We start from the raw sequence: 25049 nt of genomic DNA, 5'->3' as shown, positions 1-25049 counted from the left end.
TTTGATCGTATGTAACTGTGATTTTTCTTGTAGTGATCATTACAATCCATTCTTGTATTCTAGATGTATAGGAGTAGCTAAATTCCATTTCATTGGGGTTGGATGTAAAGTACCTAAACTCTTTGTAGTTCTTTCTATGCAATAGAATATCTTTCATATTTCTTGTGTTCTATCTGTTTTATTCACTTGCATGATGGAATATCTATGCTATTTTATTGGTATCTAATCATTGGAAAATGCTTTGGAACCTAGACATGGATAAAACAACCAAGAGGCTAGGCTTTAGACATAAACCAAGGCTTTGGGTCACTAGACATCTTTTCTTTATGTAAATCTTGTGTTTGAATATCTAAGGGATTAATATTTTCACATAAAGGTTTAGAACTTGTCTCTAAGGAATTAGGGCTTGTATACTTGTGATGTTAATGCTTGAATATGTTATAAATATATTGTGTGGATGAATGCATAAAAATTTTTGGATCATGGAATCCAACTCCGATGAGTCTTTGCCCACATCACTTTATAATCTTTATATTTATTTGTTTATATTCATTGCTTAAACTCGTAAGTAATTATAATTAACAAACACAAATATTTTGGGAAACGATATTTGGACTTACAATCTATATTACTTGCACGATTTGGTGCATTTTCCAATAAGTTAACATCTTGCCGAAAACAAACATTTAAACATCATTTGCATGAGGTTTCTTTCTACTTCGCGTGATGGTTTCCTATGATTTTCATTTCCCAAAATAAACTGGTTGAATTAGTTGTTGTTTGGAGCTGACAATACTTTGTTGTTGACAAAATTCATAAAAATAGAAAAAAAAAAGAAAAAAAAAGAATGAAGGGGAGGAAAAAAAATGAACGTAATGTTTATTGATATATTATATTGATAAATATTTTTGTTGGTAATTTCTGATGAACATTACCGATCAATTTTATCCATCAATATTTCTTTTAGTATTTACCGATAGAACAAAAATTTTCTCAATAAAATTTACTAATAAATATTTTTTCGACAAATTTTTATCATCAGTACAATTTTAACTTTTTTGATATTACTTTTCTTGCAGTGGTATAAGCACTTTTGCTATACTTCTGATTATATTTTGGTTTTATAATAATTTAAATTTATCGTATCACTAATGGTCAATTTTTATCTTTGTGTTCGATGATATCAAAATACCCATAAATTTCTCACTCTGTCACTAATTGCAAGTCATTTATATTGATCTAAAGTACTTTAGCATCCTAATTTATGAGTATCCTCCAACTGACTTTATCCTTCCAAATCCGGAAACCTCTGTATTTTACTATCCTCTCAAATTTGCAATACTTCAAAGGTTGTTTTCTTTTTTCTTTTTTAGTTGCATGAACTTCCAACTTGTCAATTCAGCCTATATATTAAATTCAGGTTTCTCCAACAAAATTCGCATTTCTAACACCATACTCAACCGCTCTTATTATTTTTGGGATGTAGCATTCATTGTTTGATGTTGATGCTTGTAAGTGTGTGAATTAAATTCATGAGAAGAAAATTTGTAGACTGAAGTTGATTTTCTATGTATAGAACCAATGGTGAACTTCATTAGGGTAAATGCACCCTGTGTTTTCTTTTTTAAAAAATAAAACAAGAACAAAAGATCATAACAACGTAAAAAAATGTTTTTAGGATTTCAAAATGTTTTCTTATAAACATTTTATACATGAAGTGAATATCAAATAGCCCGGTGATTAGGTTTCTCTTAGCATCGTTCAGCTAAGAAGGCTCCAACATATAAACTAAATGTTAAGATTGAGTAGTCTACAATATTTTAAATTTGTGGAAATTAATTAATTGTAGAATTTATCTTTTCAATTAAGCTTACACTAACCACTTTTTTCTTCACTTTCTTCAGTGCTGCAATCAGTTCTGTGTAGTGTTGTGCGTGAGAGATGGGAGATGTGTTGTGTGGGAGGGACATGATATAGTAGAAATGGTGTTGCGTGGAAGGAGATATGAGAAAGTGTTATGCGTGGGGAGGAGATGGAAGAAAATGTTTAGCAAATAGATTGTGTGAAAACTCAAATGTGATGCCTTTATTTAATCTTCACTCAAAATCCAACAACCCTTAATTTTAATTTCAAACCTAATTCTAATTTTCTAGACCTAGTTTCAATTCAAACTATTTTAATCAATTTTGTTGAAGAACACAAATAGCTCATTAATAGATAATACTTTTTTAATTAAGAAAGCTATATATTGATATCATTATACATAGCATTCAAATCTAAAATCACTATCGATTGGTATATCAAAAAATTAGTATTTTTTTTGAAAAAAATAAATAAATCAAATATAGATAGCATCTTTCAAATGAAGCTTTTTGTATGTGCAGTCCTTTTTTTTTTTTTCGTAAAGTTGTATGTTTTGATTTCGTATTTTAATTCCATGCATTTAATTAAATAAGGACTCTTTAGAGAGCGTTGTCTATTGATAATTTTACAGGAGTGACCCTTTTTTTTCACATTGACTTAATATGTTTCTGTTGTAGAATTCATTCGTTATCAAAAATAACATTCGTGGTATCTCTTACCTCCACTAGTGGGGTATATAATAAATAATATTATTTAGGTTAAATAAAGTTCTATTAAGTGGATAACATTCCACTACTTTGTGTTCATATAAGATGACAACATACTCTTTAGGAGTTAACATAACTTGTTCATAAATTATCTAATTATGGTCTTTAAGATAATTCTTAATGTCAAATCCACGAGGCTTTCCATTTTATTTACCACTAGGCTTGTCATAGTAATCTCAAGGAGCTTCATCGTTATAACCATCAACAAGGTTGTCTCCACAAACACCATTTCCATGTCCACCTCCACAATTACCGAGTCCACCATCTCTTGATTCACCTCCACGAGATTTACCACCTCCATGGTTGCCTCTGTAATCACTGGGTCCACCACCAGGTTTATCACCTTGATGGTCGCTTCCATTGGGTCCATTGTCTGGTTTATTACCTCCATGGTTGTGTCCATAGTCACCGACTCCACCACCACCTCCAGGTTTATCACTTCTATGATCGCCTCCATAATCACCGGGTCCACCCCCTAGTTTATCACCTCCATGGTTGCCTTTGTGGTCACCTCCATAATCACCTGATCCTCCGCCTGGTTTATTACCTCCATGGTTGCCTCCATAATCATCATGTCCTTCACCTGGTTTATCACCTTCATGGTTGCCTCCATAATCACTGGGTCCATTGCCAGGTTTATCACCTCCATGGTTGCCTTCATAATTACCGGGTCCTCCGCCTGGTTTATCAGCTCCGTGGTTGCCTCTATAATCACCTGGTCCTTCGTTTGGTTTATCACCTCCATGGTTGCCTCCATAATCATTGTGTCCACCGCCAGGTCTATAACCTCCATGGTTCCCTCCAAAATCATTGTGTCCTTCACCTAGTTTATCACCTCCATGATCGCCTCCATAGTTATTGGGTCCACCACCAGGTCTATAACCTCTGTGGTTGCCTCCATAATCATCATGTCCTTCGCCTGGTTTATCACCTTCATGGTTGTGTCCATAATGATTGGGTCCTCCATCTGGTTTATCACCTCCATGGTTTCCTCCATAATCATTGTGTTCTTTGTCGGGTTTATCACTTCCATGATCACCTCCATAATCACTAGGTCCACCGCCAGGTCTATTACCTCCATGGTTGCCTCCATAATCACCATGTTCATTACCTGGTTTATCACTTCCATGGTCGCCTCCATAATCACCAGGTCCATTGCCATGTTTATTACCTCCATGGTTGCCTCCATAATCACCGTGTTCTTTGCCGGATTTATCACTTCCATGGTTGCCTCCATAATCACTATTTCCACCGTCAGGTCTATTACCTCCATGGTTGCCTCCATAATCATCGTGTTCATTGCCTGGTTTATCACTTCCATGGTTGCTTCCATAATCACCAGATCCACCACCAGGTCTATTACCTCCATGGTTGCCTCCATAATCACCGTGTTCTCTGTCGGGTTTATCACTTCCATGATCACCTCCATAATCACTAGGTCCACCGCCAGGTCTATTACCTCCATGGTTGCCTCCATAATCACCGTGTTCATTGCCTGGTTTATCGCTTCCATGGTTGCCTCCATAATCACCAGGTCCACCGCCAGATTTATTACCTCCATGGTTTCCTCCATATTTCCCGTGTCTTTCGTCTGGTTTATCACCTTTATGGTTACCTCCATAATCACTAGATCCACTACTAGATCTATTACCTCCATGACCACCTTCATAATCACCTGGACCTCCATATTTGATATCATCGATGTGGTTTTTGTCTATAACAAGTTGAATTACAAACACATGGAAGAACATGAGCAACGGTCATAATCACATATATTTCATATGAAAGCAGAGTAACTATGATTGAGGAACAAGACACAAGTTTTATCATGAGTTCAGTAAAGTTATTGAAAGCAAATGCATGTAGAACTAACCCTTTGTAGAGGACATTGAGGGAGTCTGAGCAAGGTTCCTAGCAGTCGCATGAGAGGGTATGAGAGAAGCCATGGCCAAGAGGCCTAGGATGAGTAAGGTTTCGTGAGAAACCATTTTTCAGAAATATATGTTTGGTGATGAGACGTTGAATTGAAAATTAGTGAGGAAGAAGTGGCCGTATATATAGTAGTAGGAAGGAGGGAGATTGTTGGTGTTGAGCAATCATCTTGCCAATTTAGTCTAAATAATAATAAATTCAGTTTTCTCCAACAAGCTCAAAATTTCCACTTCTCGTACAACACTCAACTCAACGTTCTTTCTTCATAATTTTCTGAAGTAGCATTCATTATGCTTGTATGAACGTAATTCTGTAATGAAATAGTAAAATGTGGAACGAGTGCATATCTAAACTTAAGCTTGCATCGCCATCGTTACAAGCATCAGAGGTTAACACGGAAAGTTAACATGGGTATATATGGGTCATGAGGATGATATATTGACAACTCTCACTTAACAACACTTACATAACAATTCTAAAATATAATATTAATATTTTAATTATTATTTTTTAATTTATTATGCTAATACATATTATTATATTATTAAAACAGTTGTTGAGTGGGTCTAATTACTCTTTCTCATACCTCATCCCGTGATGTCATTCTGAAACTATTAATATTGTTTCAATGTAAAAATGAGAAATGCATTCAAGTGATAGAAAATGAAATCAACTATAAAATTTATAAAATCAAGTTACTGCTTACTATAATAATTTTTAGTGATTTCTTTTTGAAATATTTAAGTTGATATAACATTGCCAAGTGCATATAATTTATAGAAAAAACATTCATTTAAAAATTTGGATATTTTAAAACAAATATATACCAAATTTTATCCGTGCCCCTTACTGTAAAATGATCACTCATTATTATATAAGAAAATATTTGAATAATGATTATTATTAATAAATTATAATTAATTTATGAATTAGGTTTTAAATTAATTTTTATCATCAATATTTTTATTACTTACATAATTCATCAATATAGATCTTTTTATCAAAAAATATTAATTAATATTATAATATTAATGGAGAGTTGAACTTACAACTTTTTTCTTTCACTTACTATTTTATCTTTATTATTAAGTGAACCTTGTATGATTTATTTTTGCATTTATCATATAAGCACTTTTGCTATACTTCCGATTATATTTTGTTCATAATAATTTAAATTTATCGTGTCACTTATGCTCTCGATTATATCTAGATACCCATAATTTTCTCACTCTCTGTCCACTTATTGCAACCTAATTTATGTGTATTTTGCTATCCACCAAACTTCTCACTTCATCCCTCCAAATCCCGAAACCTCCCTATTTTGCTATCCTTTCAAATTTGCAGTACTTCAAAGGTTGTTTTCTTATTTTTTCTGTTTAGTTGCAATGAATTTCAAACTTTCCAATTCAGCCTATGTAATAAGTTAGGTTTTTCCAAAAAATTAGCATTTTTGATACCATACTCAACAGTTCTTTTTATTTTTGGATGAAGCATTGTTTGATGTTGATACTTGTATGTCTGTGAATTAGATTCATCTTCCAAACTTTAATCCAATTTAATATCTCAACTCCAACAATGTATGAATTTTATCTTTTTAATTAAATTTTATTAACTTTATTTAACATTTTTTATAATATTAGTTGAATTGTTTACTTTCTTTGACACATTTCTACTTTATAATGTTAATTTAAAAAAATATTTGAAACATTAAATAAATTTAACAAAGTTTGATTAAAATAACTAAATACTTATATTCTTAAATGACTAAGTTAGTTTAAAATTTTAAAAACAAACTAATTCTAATTTTTACTTAAAATTAATAAACTAAAAATATATTTAACTTATAAAATAATTATTTCACACAACAACATAGGGATGAGGTTGTCATGCCCCCTTCCACCATCCTCAATTTTTTTAAAAACTTTTAAATTTTTATATTAGAAATTTTAATTTTTTTTTTAAAATTTTATATTATATTTAGTATATATCCAAATTGATTAAAATTAAATTATTTATCTTTTAATTTTTTTATAAAATACAATATTTAATGTTAATAAATAATAAAATATAAATCAAATATAATACAAAAAATAAAAATATTTATTAAGTTTTTTTTTTCAATTGTCTTTTGTATTTGTCGGATATCATTTTTACGTGTTTTCTTATTGTTTATGAAGAAAAAGAAGTTACACAGAAATTTTTTATTTCTACTTTAATTTTTCGTTCTTAACGAAAATAAATTATCTCACTTTAATAGTGAAAAATATTATTTATTAGGTAATATTATTTTATTTTATGACCTTTATATATTCAGTTTTTATGAATATAGAAAAATAATAATTTGTTATGTATTTTTTCATAATTTATTTTTAATTGTGATTTAATTATTATATTTTTATTTTAACAATTTCATCTCTAAATTTTTTATTAAATTACGATAAATTATTTTTTTAAACTTTTTTGGTAAGAGAATATTAATTTAAAGTTCCAACTCTAACATTATATTCTTGATGCTCCTAATAATCCAAATTTAAGGAATTTATTAATCATATTTAAATTATATCAATCCGAAAGTCAAGGATGTACTATATACACCCCCACACCCAGATCATTTCGGCTGCCCAACCCAAGGATATACTATATACACCCCAGATCATTTCCGCAGCCCAAGCCAAGATGATTCGGTTTGCATATTCTCTCGACTAGGACAAGTAACAGTGGTAGCTGTTATCTGCATCCCTAATAATTTTAATTTTTAAAGGTACTAAAAAAGTTTATTTTGTATTTTATTTTAAATAAAATGTACAAATAAATATTATAGGTCACACATTGAGGCTTACTTTTTATTTTCTGAGCATCTATATACAAAGATTAAATGGTTTGATAGGTTATGAACTTATTCAATCAACATTAATCAACTTGTTCAATTAAGCTTTGGCTTGCAATGTTCTATGATTAAATAGAATATAATTATATGAATTGCCTACGGTTATAATGACATGATAATGTAGAAAAAAAGACAAACTTATAATAGTATATATAGATGAACAGAAGTAAAGTGACAAACTACATGATATTTCAGTCTGCGGTAAAACTTATAACACTATACTACAAATTATTTAATTGTGAAATATCCATATGATAAGAAAGGTTAGAGGAAAACACAAGCCTCCTTCTCCTCCATCATGCCTCTCACACACAACACGAAATTTTAATCATAGAATATGAAGTACGTAGAACTGCACATTATATAAAATTTATTTGGCTGATTAAAGAAAAAAAAAAGTAGAACTACACTGTCTTATCTTATTTGTGGGTGAAATCCTCAGATTGTGCAGCAACTTGAGCAATATCCATCAGTCCAAACACAACAGCCATAAGGGCAACGCAATCCTCCTCTGTATCCTCTTTGACCGGGATAGCCACCACCATAGATGCCACCACCGATGCCTGGGATGCCACCTCTGATGCCTCGGATGCCACCGCCGATACCTGGGATGCCACCGCCGCCGATACCTGGGATGCCACCGCCGATACCTGAGATGCCACCGCCGATACCTGAGATGCCACCGCCGATACCTGGGAGGAAACCATTATTACCTGGTATGCCACCACCGACAATACCTGGGATGATACCTGTGATGCCACCGATAATACCTGGGATGATACCGATAATATCTGGAGTTATACCACCAATGACTGGGATGCTACCGACAGTGCCTGGGATGCTACCGACAATGCCTGTGATGCCACCAAAACCTCTATTACCTATGTCTGGGATTTTAACATCATTTACCAATCTGCCATCACCCGCTTCATTTGTCTCTTTAACAAATTTTCCTGCAAGCACTAACTTAAGTCAACTAACCATATTAAACAGAAAAATGAATTTCGCAGATATATAACTCACCCTCTTCAAAATTCCTAGCTGCCATTGCCACCTTTGGGGAAATCAAAATGAACATGACCAACAGACCTGGGATAAGTAACGCTATCTTTGTCTTCGAACCCATCTTTCTAGGGTAAACTATGATATGCATATACTCAAACGGGATTATCTGTTAATAAAGGATGAGAAAATCAGTGGAAATGCATACTGTTTTATAAGAGAGGATGAGGAAAAAGTTGGCACCCTCTTAATTGGCGCCGTATAGCGTACAAATTCATTATTTTCTAGCCCACTTCCTCTTCGTCTCCATTTTCAATGCTTAGAATAGTTGTGGGCTGTCTAAAATTGAAGTGAAGCAATTACTGTGAGTGACTACGTGTGTGTGCTATGTTATAAAAAGTATAAGTAGCCACCTCATACTAGTTTGATACCATAATATATTACATCTTTGGCCATAGAGAATATAATTTAATGGGTAAAATTATATCTTTAAAATTTATATATGAATCATTCAACTTTTTTATGTTTCACAGAAAATTCTAACTGCATCTTGAATTCGGAACAATAAATTTAAAATTAAGATTTCAAATAGTTAATAAAACAGTTGAAAGAAAACGTTAAAATAGAAATATTAGAGTAAATATAAAAATGTTTTATATATATATTGTGTGTGTGTGTTTAATACTTATATATTAATACAGTAATCGGCTTCTATTGGGTAAAGATATTAGACTCGGCCATTTGTCATGGTATGAATTATGGGTTTTTTTTCTTACCTATTTGGAGAATGGGCACATTTTTAGTTTAGTTTATTATACGAGGTGGGATAACCCATGCCTAGTACTTACAGAAGATTTTAACATATAATACATAAGTTTTGTCCATGCACATAATTTTTACTTTTTAATTTAAAAAAAATTACAAATTATCCTTGAGATAATTTAAAAAAAAAATTATAGTGTAAAAACTACTCAATAAAACATTATTGATATGGTAATCACTAAGGAGAGAAGACTAACATATAACTACTATGTTATAGTTATTCATACAAGTATGTGTTGCATACATATAATCATATAATTAAACTAATAGAATTAAAATTTTTCAAAAGTAAAAAAATTATACATAATAAGATTATCTTAAAACTATACCACTGCATTGTTATCGTTATGCATTGGATCAACTTTTACATCATAATATACTCACATTATTAAGATGATTATTGTAAATAAAGAAAATACATACAATAAATAACTCAGAAGAAAACATAAGTTGATGTGCAAAAAGAGTAATCATAAAAGAGGTATAAATATATTATTACATATAAATCATTCATAAAAACCAAGACTCATATTATTAGGCTTGATGACCCAGATATATGTATTGATATCAGACTCTAGCACGAGTTATGCATCTGTGATGATCTCTGCTGCTCTACAGAATCATTGTCAATGAGTTTCAACTACCACACACAAGGTTAACCCGTTAACATCTTTGACCAAGAGAAAGCCCCTAAACTATAACATTTTGCTTCTCTCACCACATAACTCACTCTTCTCTGCTTGAGATTGAATGGTGTACAGTATAAAATATTAACCGAGTGGTTACAAACAACCAACCGGATATTCAGGTAATCTGTTTATATCTTATTCTGTTTATATTTTATTGGGCTTATATCAGCTTAGGATCCATGAGGTAAATTATAAATACAAAGCCAGGGCCGAAAGCCAGGTACGTTCCACTTACGCATTATTCACTAAATATTCAACTAAGAGCCGAGGCTCTTCAAATCACATGCCTAACTTGAGCGTCGGAGTATCTTTTGCAGGTACATCCACCCTCGTCAAGAAGGAGACCGATCGGCTTGCGCCAACACCGATCGGCCAACTGTAGGAGTTTGGAGGCGAGCGAGCGGCCCAGACGCGTCAGTAGGTTAATCTCTCGGTCCCCAAAAATATCCATCAAGACATTTTGGCGCCCACCGTGGGGCCGAGCGGCAAACCCAAATGGTGACCACGAGGAGCATGGAGGAAGAACAACACACCAGAGATTTGATAGCGCAGATGCAGGCGCAAATACAGGCACAAGCCAGAACCATACAAGCACAGACGCACGCACATCAAGAGATGCAGCGAAGGCACGCAGAAGAAATTACAATGTTGAGAGCAGAGCGAGGTCGTGCCGAACGGTCAGCTCAACACTTGGAGTCCATAGCCGATCGGGGTAACAACCAACACAATGATAACGCTGGAAGTCGTAATCAGCAGCCATCTCGGCATACTGACCCGAACGATCGGGGAAGAAGGGAACCATCCCCCTTACGAACCGATCGGCCCTCCAGTCTGCTCCCTTTCACTGCGATCATCATGCAAACTCCAATGCCAGAGAAGAACCCTCCTGTATTGGATAAGTATGATGACTCGACAGATCCCGACAATCATCTCAGGATTTTCACCAATGCAATGGTGTTCTACACGGACAGTGATCCGGTTATATGCAGAGCCTTCTCCTTATCACTCAAGGACGAAGCATTAGAGTGGTATAACACTCTTCCCCCAAACACAATGGATTGTTTCGCCACTGTGGAAAACCTTTTTAAAAGGCAATATGCCTCCAATCGTAATCAGGAAGTAACGCCAGCGGAATTGGTAAATACTAAACATGAAAATGGAGAAACTTTGAAGGCCTTTATGAAAAGGTATATGGAAACTGCACGACGAGTTAAAGAGGTAAGTCAATCTTTTATCATCACCAATTTGCCTTCCTGTCTAAAACCAGGATATTTTGCTGAAAAATTGTATGCACGACCGCCAAAAACAATGGAGGAGCTCCAAGAATGGATAGCCGAATTCATCCGCATGGAGGATATGCGAATTTCACAAAGAAAGCGACAACAAGAAGCTGAGGCAAGTGGAGGTAGAAAGGACGGTAAGCGACCGTTCGACAATAATGGTAAAAGCGGGGAGTTTTCCCGAACATTTAAATTTAATCACTATACACCCCTCAACACACCTAGGGCAAAAGTTCTTGAAGAAGCTCTAAACGCTGAACTTCTCACACTCCAAACGAAACCATCTCCAAGATACGCAGATGAAAGGAAGAGCTGTCATTTCCATCAGAATCGGGGGCATACAACAGAAGAATGCATTACGCTGAAAAACGAAATAGAACGTCTCATTCGGGCTGGACACCTCCGTAAGTACATACAAGAAGCAAGAAGAAGTCCCGAACGAGCGTATCGGAAGAACGAACGAAGGCGAGACTATAGTCGCAGTCCTGCTCGTCATCGTGAACGATCGATTCGCGGAGTTATAAACTGAAGATAGCAATCCAAATCTTTATTTGATGTCATGTTTAAATTTTTGATTTAGACTTTTGTTATTAAACTTTCATTATGCAATGAATAAAACCGAGCAATTCACGCTCGATCATCGGTTACCAATTTCGATCAACAATTTCAGTCAACACTAAAACCCTCTCAAAGACGAACGGTAAATCCCGTTCACTAGGAAACACTCCTAGCTCAAAGCAGAGGTAAAACCCTCTCAAAGCCGAACGGTAAAGCCCGTTCCCTAGGAAGCACTCCTAGGTCGAAGACCGAGCGGTAAATCCCTCTTGGGAGAGAGGTAAAGCCCTCTCAAAGACGAACGGTAAGTCTTAGGTTAAAGTTGAAGACCGAGAGGTAAATTCCTCTCGGTTCCTGTTGACGGACGAGCGGTAAATCCCGATCGGTTAATGTCGAAGGTCGAGAGGTAAAGCCCTCTTGATTAATGTAGAAGACCGAGAGGTAAATTCCTCTCGGTTCCTGTTGAAGGACGAGCGGTAAATCCCGCTCGGTTAATGTCGAAGGTCGAGAGGTAAAGCCCTCTCGATTAATGTAGAAGACCGAGAAGTAAATTCCTCTCGGTTCCTGTTGAAGGACGAGCGGTAAATCCCGCTCGGTTAATGTCGAAGGTCGAGAGGTAAAGCCCTCTCGATTAATGTAGAACACCGAGAGGTAAATTCATCTCGGTTCCTATTGACGGACGAGCGGTAAATCCCGCTCGGTTAATGTCGAAGGTCGAGAGGTAAAGCCCTCTCGATTAATGTTGAAGACCGAGAGGTAAATTCCTCTCGGTTCCTGTTGAAGGACGAGCGGTAAATCCCGCTCAGTTAATGTCGAAGGTCGAGAGGTAAAGCCCTCTCGGTTAAAGTTGAAGACCGAGAGGTAAATTCCTCTCGGTTCCTGTTGAAGGACGAGCGGTAAATCCCGCTCGGTTAATGTCGAAGGTCGAGAGGTAAAGCCTCTCGGTTAATGTTGAAGACCGAGAGGTAAATTCCTCTCGGTTCCTATTGAAGGACGAGCGGTAAATCCCGCTCGGTTAATGTCAAAGGTCGAGAGGTAAAGCCCTCTCGATTAATGTAGAAGACCGAGAGGTAAATTCATCTCGGTTCCTGTTGACGGACGAGCGGTAAATCCCGCTCGATTAATGTCGAAGGTCGAGAGGTAAAGCCCTCTCGGTTAATGTTGAAGACCGAGAGGTAAATTCCTCTCGGTTCCTGTTGAAGGACGAGCGGTAAATCCCGCTCAGTTAATGTCGAAGGTCGAGAGGTAAAGACCTCTCGGTTAATGTCGAAGATCGCGAGGTAAATTCCACTTGGTTCCTGTTGAAGGACGAGCGATAAATCCCGCTCGGTTAATGTCGAAGGTCGAGAGGTAAAGCCCTCTCGGTTAATGTTGAAGATCGAAAGGTAAATTCCTCTCGGTTCCTGTTGAAGGACGAGCGGTAAATCCTGCTCGGTTAATGTTGAAGGTCGAGCGGTAAAACGCTTTCAGTTCCGCAAACGCAGCCTCCCTCAAACTCATCAGTCCTATAGTTAACCACGGCTAAAGCCAAACGCTTAACTCGGACTTGGGGGGCATATTCTACAGTATAAAATATTAACCGAGTGGTTACAAACAACCAACCGGATATTCAGGTAATTTGTTTATATCTTATTCTGTTTATATTTTATTGGGCTTATATCAGCTTAGGATCCATGAGGTAAATTATAAATACAAAGCCAGGGCCGAAAGCCAGGTACGTTCCACTTACGCATTATTCACTAAATATTCAACTAAGAGCCGAGGCTCTTCAAATCACACGCCTAACTTGAGCATCGGAGTATCTTTTGCAAGTACATCCACCCTCGTCAAGAAGGAGACCGATCGGCTTGCGCCAACACTGATCGGCCAACTGTAGGAGTTTGGAGGCGAGCAAGCGGCCCAGACGTGTCAGCAGGTTAGTCTCTCGGTCCCCAAAAATATCCACCGAGACAAATGGTTATTAGAGCGGCATGATAACTCATAATACTAAATTCATATTTTAATACATACACTATTTGTGATCACAATTAATCCTCCTTGGATTAGTACCAATCATTTTCAGATAAACATTATAAACCAACCATTATTTTAAGATTTACAATATCACACATTAAGCATACTAGAAGAGAACATATAAATAGAGTTAGACTTTGTCAATTTCGCTCACTGAGAATATCTACTCGCTCAACGATTAGTGCCTAAGAGCACACTTGCTCAACGACTAGATAGTTTGTCTAACGAGACTTGTCTCACCCAACTATTACCAAATCAGTGAGCTCTCTAACTTTCGTTTCGCCCAATGAGTATATTCTTGTCCAACGACCACGAAGTCAGTAGTTCTCTAACTTTGACTTCGCCCAACGAGTATATTCTCGCTCAGCAACAATTAAGTCAGTAACTCTCTGACTTTGGCTTCACCCAACAAGTATATTCTTGCCCAACAAGTTTGCATAACATAATTTTGCAGATTGATGTCATTCGAACCCCGCAACTTAATCAAACAACTATTACAGATGCCAAAATATATCAATTATCATATTGTACACTACTCAATGATTCCATTAATCTAAATTGCAATACCAACTAGACAACATACCCAATTTCAAAATACAATTCATGTAAGTCAAATTAAATCCTAACTCAATTTCACATATCATATTTCATCAGACAGCTTAATCAAACAAATATAACATCATACTAGCATATAGTTAGCAATTACAATGTATCTATCGGTTAAAATTACAATTAGCTTCCTTTACTAAGAAGATAGACCAAACTGCTTAAGAACTCTAAAATCACATATAGACGCACATGTAGTTTTATCTGTCTCTATGAATAACACAAACATGATCAACGCACACCATTAGGATCATTGATCAGTACATACTAGTAAAGAAAATTCAAACCCTACATGCGAGTAAAAAAAGGTCACATGCGTAGGAAGAACAAAGATAGCAAGAAAAGAAGCGAAATCAACTTACTTTCTTGAAAAAACTTATCAAATAGAAGTGGATAGCTCGTCGCAAGAATCATTGAAGCAATCTTTGATCTTTAAACAAATGAATAAAAGTTGAGAAAACCTAGAAAGAAGAAAGAACGCTCGAAAAAAGTTTTTAAAAAGGATATGTGTTTTTAAATGATAAAACTCATTTATGAAGAAATTATTTATAATTTAAATTTTTAGTATTAAAATAATCAAGTGTCATAATTTTAAACAAATTATCAATTTTAAAATAAATTTTTTAAAACTTTTATACGTCATAAAATAAAAATGGAGTAAGAGAGTATAGAAGTTAAAATATCATTTAATATTTATAGTAATAGCACAGGTAAAAGTGACGATTCATGAGAGAATACAGTGCAATTTCAGTTTTGTCTTAAAACAGGTCACACAAATACAATGACGCATTATATTATTCAGCATGCACTACCAAAGAAATCCTCCTCAAATAGACATTATTTACAATGATTCTGATAAATTATCTGAAAAACAATAGGAGAGAGGTTTTAATTTCTTTTTAAAGAGATTGGTTACCAGATTATAATACTTTTTCATTATTTCCCTCACTTTTTTTTAAGCATTTTCCCTCCCAAAATTTTTCTTTTTTCTCTCTCCATTTTAGGTTCTTCTTTTCTAGAATTAGAACACAACAAACCCAAAAGACCGAAACCCTTCGTGCCTCAGCTTCCTCCTTTAACCTTCACTGCCTCAGTTTGCTCTTCATCCTTCATTGCCCTCAAACGTCGGTGAGGATTCTGGCGAGGCTCATCTAATGGCAGCTTCAGTAATTAACGCTCCATCACGACCACCATGCGCCTCCTCGGAATAACTTTCTCCTCTTCCCCTTTCTATCTCGCGCTCAACGCAACACCTAAACCCTAAGCTACCATTTCCGGCAATCCCACTATTGTCAGCATCGTCGGTCCACCACTGCATGTTCCTCCACGGCCAAATCCTCGTGAAACAATGTACAAGAAGGTACACGTTTCAATATATGATTCCTTTTCTTCAGTATGCATTGCAGTATACTTGTTTTCATCTATGTAGTTTTTGTAATAGTTGCCAATAGGTCACTGAAACTAATATTGAGGAGTTTGAAGCAAACAATAGGGATCTGACTCTGAGAAATGAAGCTTTCGGTGAGGTGAGGCCAAGTGGGAGTAAGAGGATGGAAGAGAAAACTCTCGTAATGTTATGGTTTAGAAGCATAAGTGTGGTCAAAGAAAGAAGCAAGTTGGAGAAGGTGGGTACCGGATATTGTAGTATTTTAGTAGTTTGTTTGGGAAATTTCTTCATTTACTTTCTCTTAAGTTAAGAAACATTTTCCTAAAAGCAAGTTTTATGCTACCATCCATTCATGGAATTAGAACCTGTGATCGTTTGTTATTGGGCCATATTTATTTCAGAACTTTTGGATCTCTGTTTGCATACATTAACATGCACCTTTCCTAATTAAGTTTTTGGTTGGGATCTTTATCCTTGGCTTGGTGCCCTCTATTGCATTGTAGGTGGGTAATGCCCTCGGGAATGCTAGCCCCAATATTGATGTAAACATTTTGCTACTCTCAGTTCGAATTAAGGTTTTTCTCCTTTGCATTTCTACCTTTTCTCAACTTCTCTATAATTATTTTATTTTATTTTCCCTTAAACGTCCTCTTTACCTCTAGTTTGATTGCTAAGCATAAAACTATTAAACACTCACTAGTGCAGCGAGGGGCTTTTACCGCGGTTGATTTTCACTATACGTCGCGGTTCATGAACCGCGGCATATTCAGCCGCGATAGTAAGTCAGACACTTTATGCCGCGGTTCTAACCGCGGTATATAGGCTGAGGAATATGCCGCGGTTGTCTAGGGAACCGCGGCCTAAAGTCATTTTTTTTTAAAAAAAAAATTAAAAAAAAAATTAAAAAATGCACTATATGCCGCGGTTCAACCGCGGCATATAGGCCGACGAGTATGCCGCGGTTAGCGTCAAAACCGCGGCCATATGTCTCGTTTTTTTAAAAAAAAAAAGCACTATATGCCGCGGTTGTGGTTAGAACCGTGATGAGGCCCAATTTAACTTGTTAGCCGTTGCTAGGACTCGGGTTCAATCCCCAAATCCTTGGCAACGGCACTAAAAACTTGTTAGCTCAAAAAATACTTGTTGGGCTCGATTTCGGCAAGTGCACCGAATCGTTCAAGTAATAAACCGGTAAGACCGGGTATCGTTTTCCCAAGAGACTCGTAATACTAGAGAATTGTGCGATTAACAACTCACATAGACTCAATAACAAAACAACAATATACAGAACAAGTGCAGGAATGTAAATTCATACATAATTACAAGGTTGGACTTTGGTATTGAAGGCACTTGAAAATGGAAAAGACTAGAAATGGTATGAAATGACATTGTTAAGGCTAGTTTTCACCAATGCACTCTTGTGTATAACCAATTTTATCTCCTCTCTATCAATTTACTAAAGTCAATCCACTAAAACACTCTAGCCCTAATTCCTTAGGTGAAAGAGCCTAGGTTTTCCTTATCAAACCCCCAATTCCTTGGCAATCTAACAAGCAAAACCCGCATTAAAGAGCTGGGATCTAAGACAACATGTGAATCATCTTCCATTCCTAGAATCAATGACCCACAAGGACTCCTATTTCAGTTCCGGGTTTCATCTTACGTTCCCATAATCCATAAAACCCCAAAATCAAGCCATGAACGTTCCCATTACATGCAAGCTTTAAGATTGGAAACAAGAATACTAGCAATTGATAGAAAAGGCATATATATAATCAAATCATTCAACAATTACACAAGAATTCAAAGGCTACAACTAATCCCAACAAGATGGGTTTGGTTCTCCATTTCCATGGAGAACCCTAAAGCTTACAACATGGAAGATGGAAGAAGAAGGAGAACCCAAGAGGAAGAAGGGAGTGTTCCCACGAACCCTAGCAGCCCTCCAAGCTCTCCTCTCAGTGAAATCGCGCCTCCAAATGATCAAAGACCCTTTCCCCTTCGCATTTTAGGGTTAAATAGACACCTCTGCCACATCAGAAAAATCGCGCCCGGCGCCCTCTGTCAGTCGCGCCCGGGCGCGAGACTCACTGGAAAGTCACGCCCGGGCGCCCCATTTCTCACGCCCGGGCGTGAAACTCTCTGGAAGCTGAAAGTGGACGAACGTCCTGGACGAGCGTCTTCTTAACTTGGACGAGCGTCCTCTTGTTAGCTCGCTGGACGAGCGTCCTCCCGTACGTCCACAGGACGAGCGTCCTCTCTAGCTGGACGAACGTCCACTTCTGGTATCTGGACGAACGTCCACTGCTCTCTTCGCTGGACGAGCGTCCTGCCTGGCTGGACGAGCGTCCTCTGCCTGTCTGGCTGGACGAGCGTCCTCTCTGCCTGGCTTTTGGACGAGCGTCCTAGTCTTGTCTGGACGAACGTCCTCCATGAGCTCCTGGCCGAGTGTGCTCTTAGCTGCTGATGGCATTTCTGCGTGCTAATTTCTTGGTCCAGTTCTATCGTTTGTTGGAGAGTCTTCCAAGCTCATTTTTAGCTACAAAATAAGGGATTATTGATGAAAGTACATCAAAGTAGCCAAAAACACAAATATATAGAAAACAAGACAAAACAAGAGGATTAAGCAAGTTATAAGTTAGAAAGGAGTTGATTTTGCTACTAAAATGATGCTTAAAATATGGTAAAATTTAGCATTATCAAATACCCCCAAACTTACAACTTTGCTTGTCCTCAAGCAAAAGTACTTCTCCTAGCAAACAATTCAATCACAATGGTCTAGCAACTCAAGCATAGTTTCAATCAAATAAACAAAATCAATCATGCTTGCTCAACTTATAAATCACATTCAAGAGACAATAAAGTCTTAGCAAGCTAAACTTCAATCATGGTGCTCACAAATTAAAAGTCACAAGATAGATACAAGTAATAGATCAACAAACATGGCAAGATGTTTTCAATGAGTGCATGGAACCTATCCTCACCAAGGAAAGTGTTTCACTCAAGCACAATGGTGTATAAGAATGTGTGTCTTACTCTCAAATATCACAATGTTACACAAATCAACTTTGCCTCTTGTTTCAACAATATCAAACACATTAACAAGCAAGTTACATCACAAGGACTTTTTGAAGCTTGTATTGTGGCTGGGCTAAGAAGAAAAATTGGTTTTTCTGGACAACAAAGTACCTTGAGCCAAGAGATCAAACAATTTGATTCAAGATGTATCATAGTCTCTCTTTTGCTCCAAAATTGAATAAACCACTCTCAACTTATTTCCCAACTCTTTTTTCATTGAATTCATTTTTCTTGTTTTTCTTCTTCTCCTTTCTTTTTCTTCCTTTTTACTCAACTTATTGTTTTTCTCAATGCTCTCCTTTTGACAAGAACTCCCCCAAACTTAGACCATTCTCCTCACTCTAACATATATGTTCATCTCTACTCAAGGTAAGGAGGTTAATGATTTTTCAATAGGCTTAAGGTTTCGGGAATGAGAAAGTTTTCTTTAAGGTTCAAAGGTTTAGCATTGGCTTTTAGGCTCAAAATGTAGAAGAGGTGGAAGAACAAGATGGCCTTGATCATTTGTAACTTGCAAGTAACTAGTTCAAATAGAGAAACTCAGGCAAAATCAACTGTGATTCCATAGTAATAACATTCATCAATAAACTCTGAGGCACAACATCTCACAGGTTTACTCAGGGTTCCCGAATTTGATAAACATCATGCCAAGAATATTGATCACAATTAAAACTAAGCATCTATCTCAACAGATACAAGCAACCACAATCTCAGTTCAACAAGCTCAACCACATAATCTCAATCAGATTTTCAAAACAATTCTCATGGATAAAGAGCAAGCACAACAGATTTGTATTCAATTCAAGCATAACTAATGATTCACTCAAATCACCAGACCAATTGCACAAGAACTATCCACTAGGCAAGTCAAAAAGAAATCCAAAAAAACAAAAAAAAACTGAAAGCAAATAAGAACTGGAAATTAAAACTGAAAAACCGATTTAAAATGGACTCTTTGCAGCTCCAGCAGTGTAGGAGACTAGCTTCACTTTCATCTGCAACATCTTCCTCCAACAGTAGCTTATACTCCGCAACTGCTCCACCTCCCCCATCAGTAGGGGCCTGGCCCCCAGGCCATGCTACACGAGCAGCAAAATCTTCATTTCATATGGTGCTCAACTCACGCATGCCTCAAAGGTTGGCCACTGGTGGTTTTAAACTCTTTAATTCCTAAGGAAGATCTTATCCTGTAACAAGAAAGCTCAAAGCAAAATTAGTATCTCATAGTCAACAAATGAAGAGAAGAATCCATAAAACAAACTAAAAGAAATATGCAAAAGAAAGCAAAGAAACAAAACAAAGAAATCCAAAACAAACAAAGACAAAAGTACAAGAACAAAGAGGGAAGTCTTAGAATTAAGCTTCCCAAAGGTACAACAACACAAAAAGGAATAACAACACATCAAAAGGAGTGTGTGAAAGAGTGCAAAAGAATGGGAAACTCATCATAAATCAAGAAAAACAAAAGTGCAGAACCAGAATTTTTGGTGCAGCTCGCGCCCGGGCGCCCCTCAGGCAGGGGGCGCTTGGGCGCCATATCAGTTTTCTGCATAATGCAGATTTCTGCGAAATTGGCCACTCACCATGTGATTTTTGGTTCCAGACCTTCATTCAATGCACTCACACACCAAACAAGCTAAAACTAACCTAATACACTTATACAAACCACAAAAACAACATCAAAACTCAAAAATCACAAAAATGCAAAACTACACAAACATGCAAAACATAAGCCAAAAATGCAAATAACACAAAAATCACACAAACAAAAGTAAAATAGGTAATAAAACTGGGTTGCCTCCCAAAAGCGCTTGTTTAACGTCATTAGCTTGACAGATTACTCAATGAAGTGCAGATGTTGATGTTGGTGTGCTCCTTCCACCAACTCTTCTTGAACCACTTTCTAGCCACCAAATCAACTCTCAAAGCTTGAATTCTCTTCATCTTAGTCCTTCCACTACCTTGACATCTTTAAATACTCAATCCTCTTGATCAACTTTGGCTTGCTAGGCTTGAGTTCCTTGTCTCTCATCAAAGGGTGGTGGTGACTAGAATTTCTCTTTTCCTTCTCCCTTTCTTCTTCATCTTACTTAGCACTTGGAGCATCTTCAATGAAGGGAGAATTTTGGGCAGCTTGTGATGCTCAACATAGTTGTCTCCTTGTGTCCTATAATTCCTTCAATCCCAGGGTCTTCATGATGCTTTTGAGGCTGCAGTCCTCGTATGAACATCTCCCTACATACACTTAGACACAACTAGGCTAAAGCCACAAATTAGCCCAAACAAAACTGAAAATCTATTTACAACAAAAGAGTTAGTTCTATATACAAAATCAAGTCTACATAAGTTAGAAACCTCACAAAAGTTTAGTATTGACACGAGTCCCCGGCAACGGCGCCAAAAACTTGATGGGCGCTGTCGGGACTCGTGTTTGAATCCCCGGCAGCGGCGCCAAAAACTTGATGATCAATTATTTGATGGCCGTTGCTGGGACTCGGGTTCAGCCCCCAAATCCCCGGCAACGGCGCCAAAAACTTGATGAGGCCCAATTTAACTTGTTAGCCGTTGCTAGGACTCGGGTTCAATCCCCAAATCCTTGGCAACGGCACTAAAAACTTGTTAGCTCAAAAAATACTTGTTGGGCTCGATTTCGGCAAGTGCACCGAATCGTTCAAGTAATAAACCGGTAAGACCGGGTATCGTTTTCCCAAGAGACTCGTAATACTAGAGAATTGTGCGATTAACAACTCACATAGACTCAATAACAAAACAACAATATACAGAACAAGTGCAGGAATGTAAATTCATACATAATTACAAGGTTGGACTTTGGTATTGAAGGCACTTGAAAATGGAAAAGACTAGAAATGGTATGAAGTGACATTGTTAAGGCTAGTTTTCACCAATGCACTCTTGTGTATAACCAATTTTATCTCCTCTCTATCAATTTACTAAAGTCAATCCACTAAAACACTCTAGCCTTAATTCCTTAGGTGAAAGAGCCTAGGTTTTCCTTATCAAACCCCTAATTCCTTGGCAATCTAACAAGCAAAACCCGCATTAAAGAGCTGGGATCTAAGACAACATGTGAATCATCTTCCATTCCTAGAATCAATGACCCACAAGGACTCCTATTTCAGTTCCGGGTTTCATCTTACGTTCCCATAATCCATAAAACCCCAAAATCAAGCCATGAACGTTCCCATTACATGCAAGCTTTAAGATTGGAAACAAGAATACTAGCAATTGATAGAAAAGGCATATATATAATCAAATCATTCAACAATTACACAAGAATTCAAAGGCTACAACTAATCCCAACAAGATGGGTTTGGTTCTCCATTTCCATGGAGAACCCTAAAGCTTACAACATGGAAGATGGAAGAAGAAGGAGAATCCAAGAGGAAGAAGGGAGTGTTCCCACGAACCCTAGCAGCCCTCCAAGCTCTCCTCTCAGTGAAATCGCGCCTCCAAATGATCAAAGACCCTTTCCCCTTCGCATTTTAGGGTTAAATAGACACCTCTGCCACATCAGAAAAATCGCGCCCGGCGCCCTCTGTCAGTCGCGCCCGGGCGCGAGACTCACTGGAAAGTCACGCCCGGGCGCCCCATTTCTCACGCCCGGGCGTGAAACTCTCTGGAAGCTGAAAGTGGACGAACGTCCTGGACGAGCGTCTTCTTAACTTGGACGAGCGTCCTCTTGTTAGCTCGCTGGACGAGCGTCCTCCCGTACGTCCACAGGACGAGCGTCCTCTCTAGCTGGACGAACGTCCACTTCTGGTATCTGGACGAACGTCCACTGCTCTCTTCGCTGGACGAGCGTCCTGCCTGGCTGGACGAGCGTCCTCTGCCTGTCTGGCTGGACGAGCGTCCTCTCTGCCTGGCTTTTGGACGAGCGTCCTAGTCTTGTCTGGACGAACGTCCTCCATGAGCTCCTGGCCGAGTGTGCTCTTAGCTGCTGATGGCATTTCTGCGTGCTAATTTCTTGGTCCAGTTCTATCGTTTGTTGGAGAGTCTTCCAAGCTCATTTTTAGCTACAAAATAAGGGATTATTGATGAAAGTACATCAAAGTAGCCAAAAACACAAATATATAGAAAACAAGACAAAACAAGAGGATTAAGCAAGTTATAAGTTAGAAAGGAGTTGATTTTGCTACTAAAATGATGCTTAAAATATGGTAAAATTTAGCATTATCAAACCGCGGCATATTCCCCTTATATGCCGCGGTTGTGGTTAGAACCGCGGCATATTCCCCTGCAGTTTTTTAAAATAGCAGGTCTGTTTTTGTGATATCCACTACCACAAAAACAGACCTGCATATAAAAACATTTACAGAAATTCAATTTCAACAGAACAAACACATGTTCAAATGTATTTCAACATCAAATAAAGTAGAGAGTCTAAGAAAATTCTATCTAATCAAATGCATTGTTTAAATCTAAATCTAAGAGCTATTGTATAATCTAACTATATACTTCGCAGCAGCGTTCCTAATGAATAATAGTGACTTCTCAGGAACTGGTGTAGTAGTCTTGAATCTCTGCAAAAGACAATTCATTTTAATTAGTGTATATGAATTCAACATTTGTTAAAAAATCAAAATTTGTTAAAGTTAAATATTACCGTTTCCCAGCTTCTTGTGATGTGAGAACGAACAATATGGGTCATCCAATACATTACATAGTATCCACACTCATATGACCCATTTTGTCTGTTACACTACAATATATCATCACAGTTGATAATAGTTAGTGAATAACATTTGTTATAAAACAATTATAACAAAGTATGACTTTAGCATATGTCAAACCTTGAGAGAAATCCAAGCAATCTTTCTACTCTTAACAATTGATCTCCCGTCCATCATCATACTTGCTGGAATAGAACTGTATATAAAAAAATGTTTTAGCATTCAGTTATATAACAAAGAAAGTCCAAACATTGAGGTTCTTACCAATCAATTGCTTGTCTGAGTTGTGTGGGAGGAGGCCTGTGCAATGAGCAGAACCACAAAGCATAGTTGTCTTGCACAGACATAACAAGAAGTTGCCAATGGCGCCTGAAATTCATAATAACGTAACTATTAAATATTAAAATCACATATGGAACATTATTATGTTAACAAAGTTCACTTACCCGGATATATAAGGCAAAAAGTATATTTTCTTGCCCCTTCGAAAACTGCTTATCATTCTCGTGTTGATATGATCAAAATCATTTGATTCATGAATGTCTTGGGGATCAATGAATCCATAATCATCAGAACGCCCCAACTTATTAGTGACCCCAGACATATACCTGAAATCAAAAATTAACTTTGATATAAGGATACTTGATATATAAATCAATTTTATATATAAATAATTGGTCATAGACTTACATCGTCCATAGTTGAATAATTGAAATATTCAACCAAGGCGTCCTGTAACATTACAAAACACCATTATTCTTTAAATAGTTTAATGTAGTATGTATAATGACAATATTCATTATTTTAGGAATAGTGATAACTTACAATTTTTTCAGAAATCTCTCGTGCAGTGTCGGAAGAGTAGGTGCCCGATGGTCGCATACGGGCCAACTTCCATTTCTCATGTCTAGACGGTGGAGAAGGAGGCTGAGGAGGGCTACCACTCTGAGATGGTGGTATAGCATCTGCCTTTTGCTTGAGGATTTTCTCCTCAAGCTTCCTATACCCACCACGAGATAATAGGTGGGGGTTTTTGTTCTTAGCACTTGTTCCTTGTGTTTTGCTTCTAATTGCCTGTCACATACACATTAATTAATGAGTTCATATGATATATATTTGTTAATGAGGAATTGAATAATATGAACTACACTAACCTGCCATTCCTCTGACATCCGACTCTCTTTAAAAACCCGCCAAGTCTCCTCATCAATGGACTTATATGCATTACATGGAGTTTTATGTTTAAGGTGTCCAAAGATGTACCTTGATGTCAACTTGCTTTTAAAGTTTCTGAAATTTTCTGCAACAGTTGACAAACACTTATTTCTAAGTGTTGGGACATTTGGAATGTCAAATGTCATCTGAAAAAAACATAATAAAGTTGTATTAGTACAAAATTATCAATATAAACAAATTATAATTCAAATGCTATTAACTAACTTACCAATATATCTTGCCAAATAATGTTCCGATCACC

General features: G+C 36.9%; 4 protein-coding genes across 4 annotated transcripts; 1 reads left to right on the top strand and 3 right to left on the bottom strand.

Annotated features, from left to right (window-relative positions):
* Nucleotides 1-2596: 2596 nt before the first annotated feature.
* On the bottom strand, nucleotides 2597-4650 carry LOC108336431 (glycine-rich cell wall structural protein 1.8). The gene is made up of 2 exons (XM_017572881.2): nucleotides 4504-4650; nucleotides 2597-4344 (listed from the first exon to the last, which is right to left on the bottom strand). The coding sequence occupies exons 1-2, from the start codon at nucleotides 4616-4618 to the stop codon at nucleotides 2807-2809; spliced, it is 1653 nt and encodes a 550-aa protein (XP_017428370.1). The 5' UTR covers nucleotides 4619-4650; the 3' UTR covers nucleotides 2597-2806.
* A 2926-nt stretch (nucleotides 4651-7576) lies between these two features.
* Nucleotides 7577-8752, bottom strand: LOC108337650 (uncharacterized). The gene is made up of 3 exons (XM_017574218.2): nucleotides 8695-8752; nucleotides 8473-8620; nucleotides 7577-8402 (listed from the first exon to the last, which is right to left on the bottom strand). Exons 2-3 carry the CDS (start codon nucleotides 8600-8602, stop codon nucleotides 7888-7890), a joined length of 645 nt encoding a protein of 214 aa, XP_017429707.1. The 5' UTR covers nucleotides 8603-8620; nucleotides 8695-8752; the 3' UTR covers nucleotides 7577-7887.
* Nucleotides 8753-10475: 1723 nt separating this feature from the next.
* Nucleotides 10476-11771, top strand: LOC128193354 (uncharacterized). Its single transcript, XM_052880699.1, has one exon. It carries the CDS (start codon nucleotides 10476-10478, stop codon nucleotides 11769-11771), a length of 1296 nt encoding a protein of 431 aa, XP_052736659.1.
* Nucleotides 11772-23286: 11515 nt separating this feature from the next.
* On the bottom strand, nucleotides 23287-24289 carry LOC128197967 (uncharacterized). Its single transcript, XM_052880996.1, has 6 exons — nucleotides 24263-24289; nucleotides 24019-24180; nucleotides 23837-23941; nucleotides 23693-23768; nucleotides 23506-23601; nucleotides 23287-23422 (listed from the first exon to the last, which is right to left on the bottom strand). Coding segments are annotated over exons 1-6 (537 nt in total). The 5' UTR covers nucleotides 24265-24289; the 3' UTR covers nucleotides 23287-23326.
* Between the last annotated feature and the right edge of the window lie 760 nt (nucleotides 24290-25049).

The sequence above is a fragment of the Vigna angularis genome, chromosome 7 (genome assembly GCF_016808095.1).
Source record: "Vigna angularis cultivar LongXiaoDou No.4 chromosome 7, ASM1680809v1, whole genome shotgun sequence".
Classification (NCBI taxonomy): Eukaryota; Viridiplantae; Streptophyta; class Magnoliopsida; order Fabales; family Fabaceae; genus Vigna; species Vigna angularis.
Note: the sequence above shows the minus strand (reverse complement) of the source record. Positions and strands in the feature narration are given on the sequence as shown.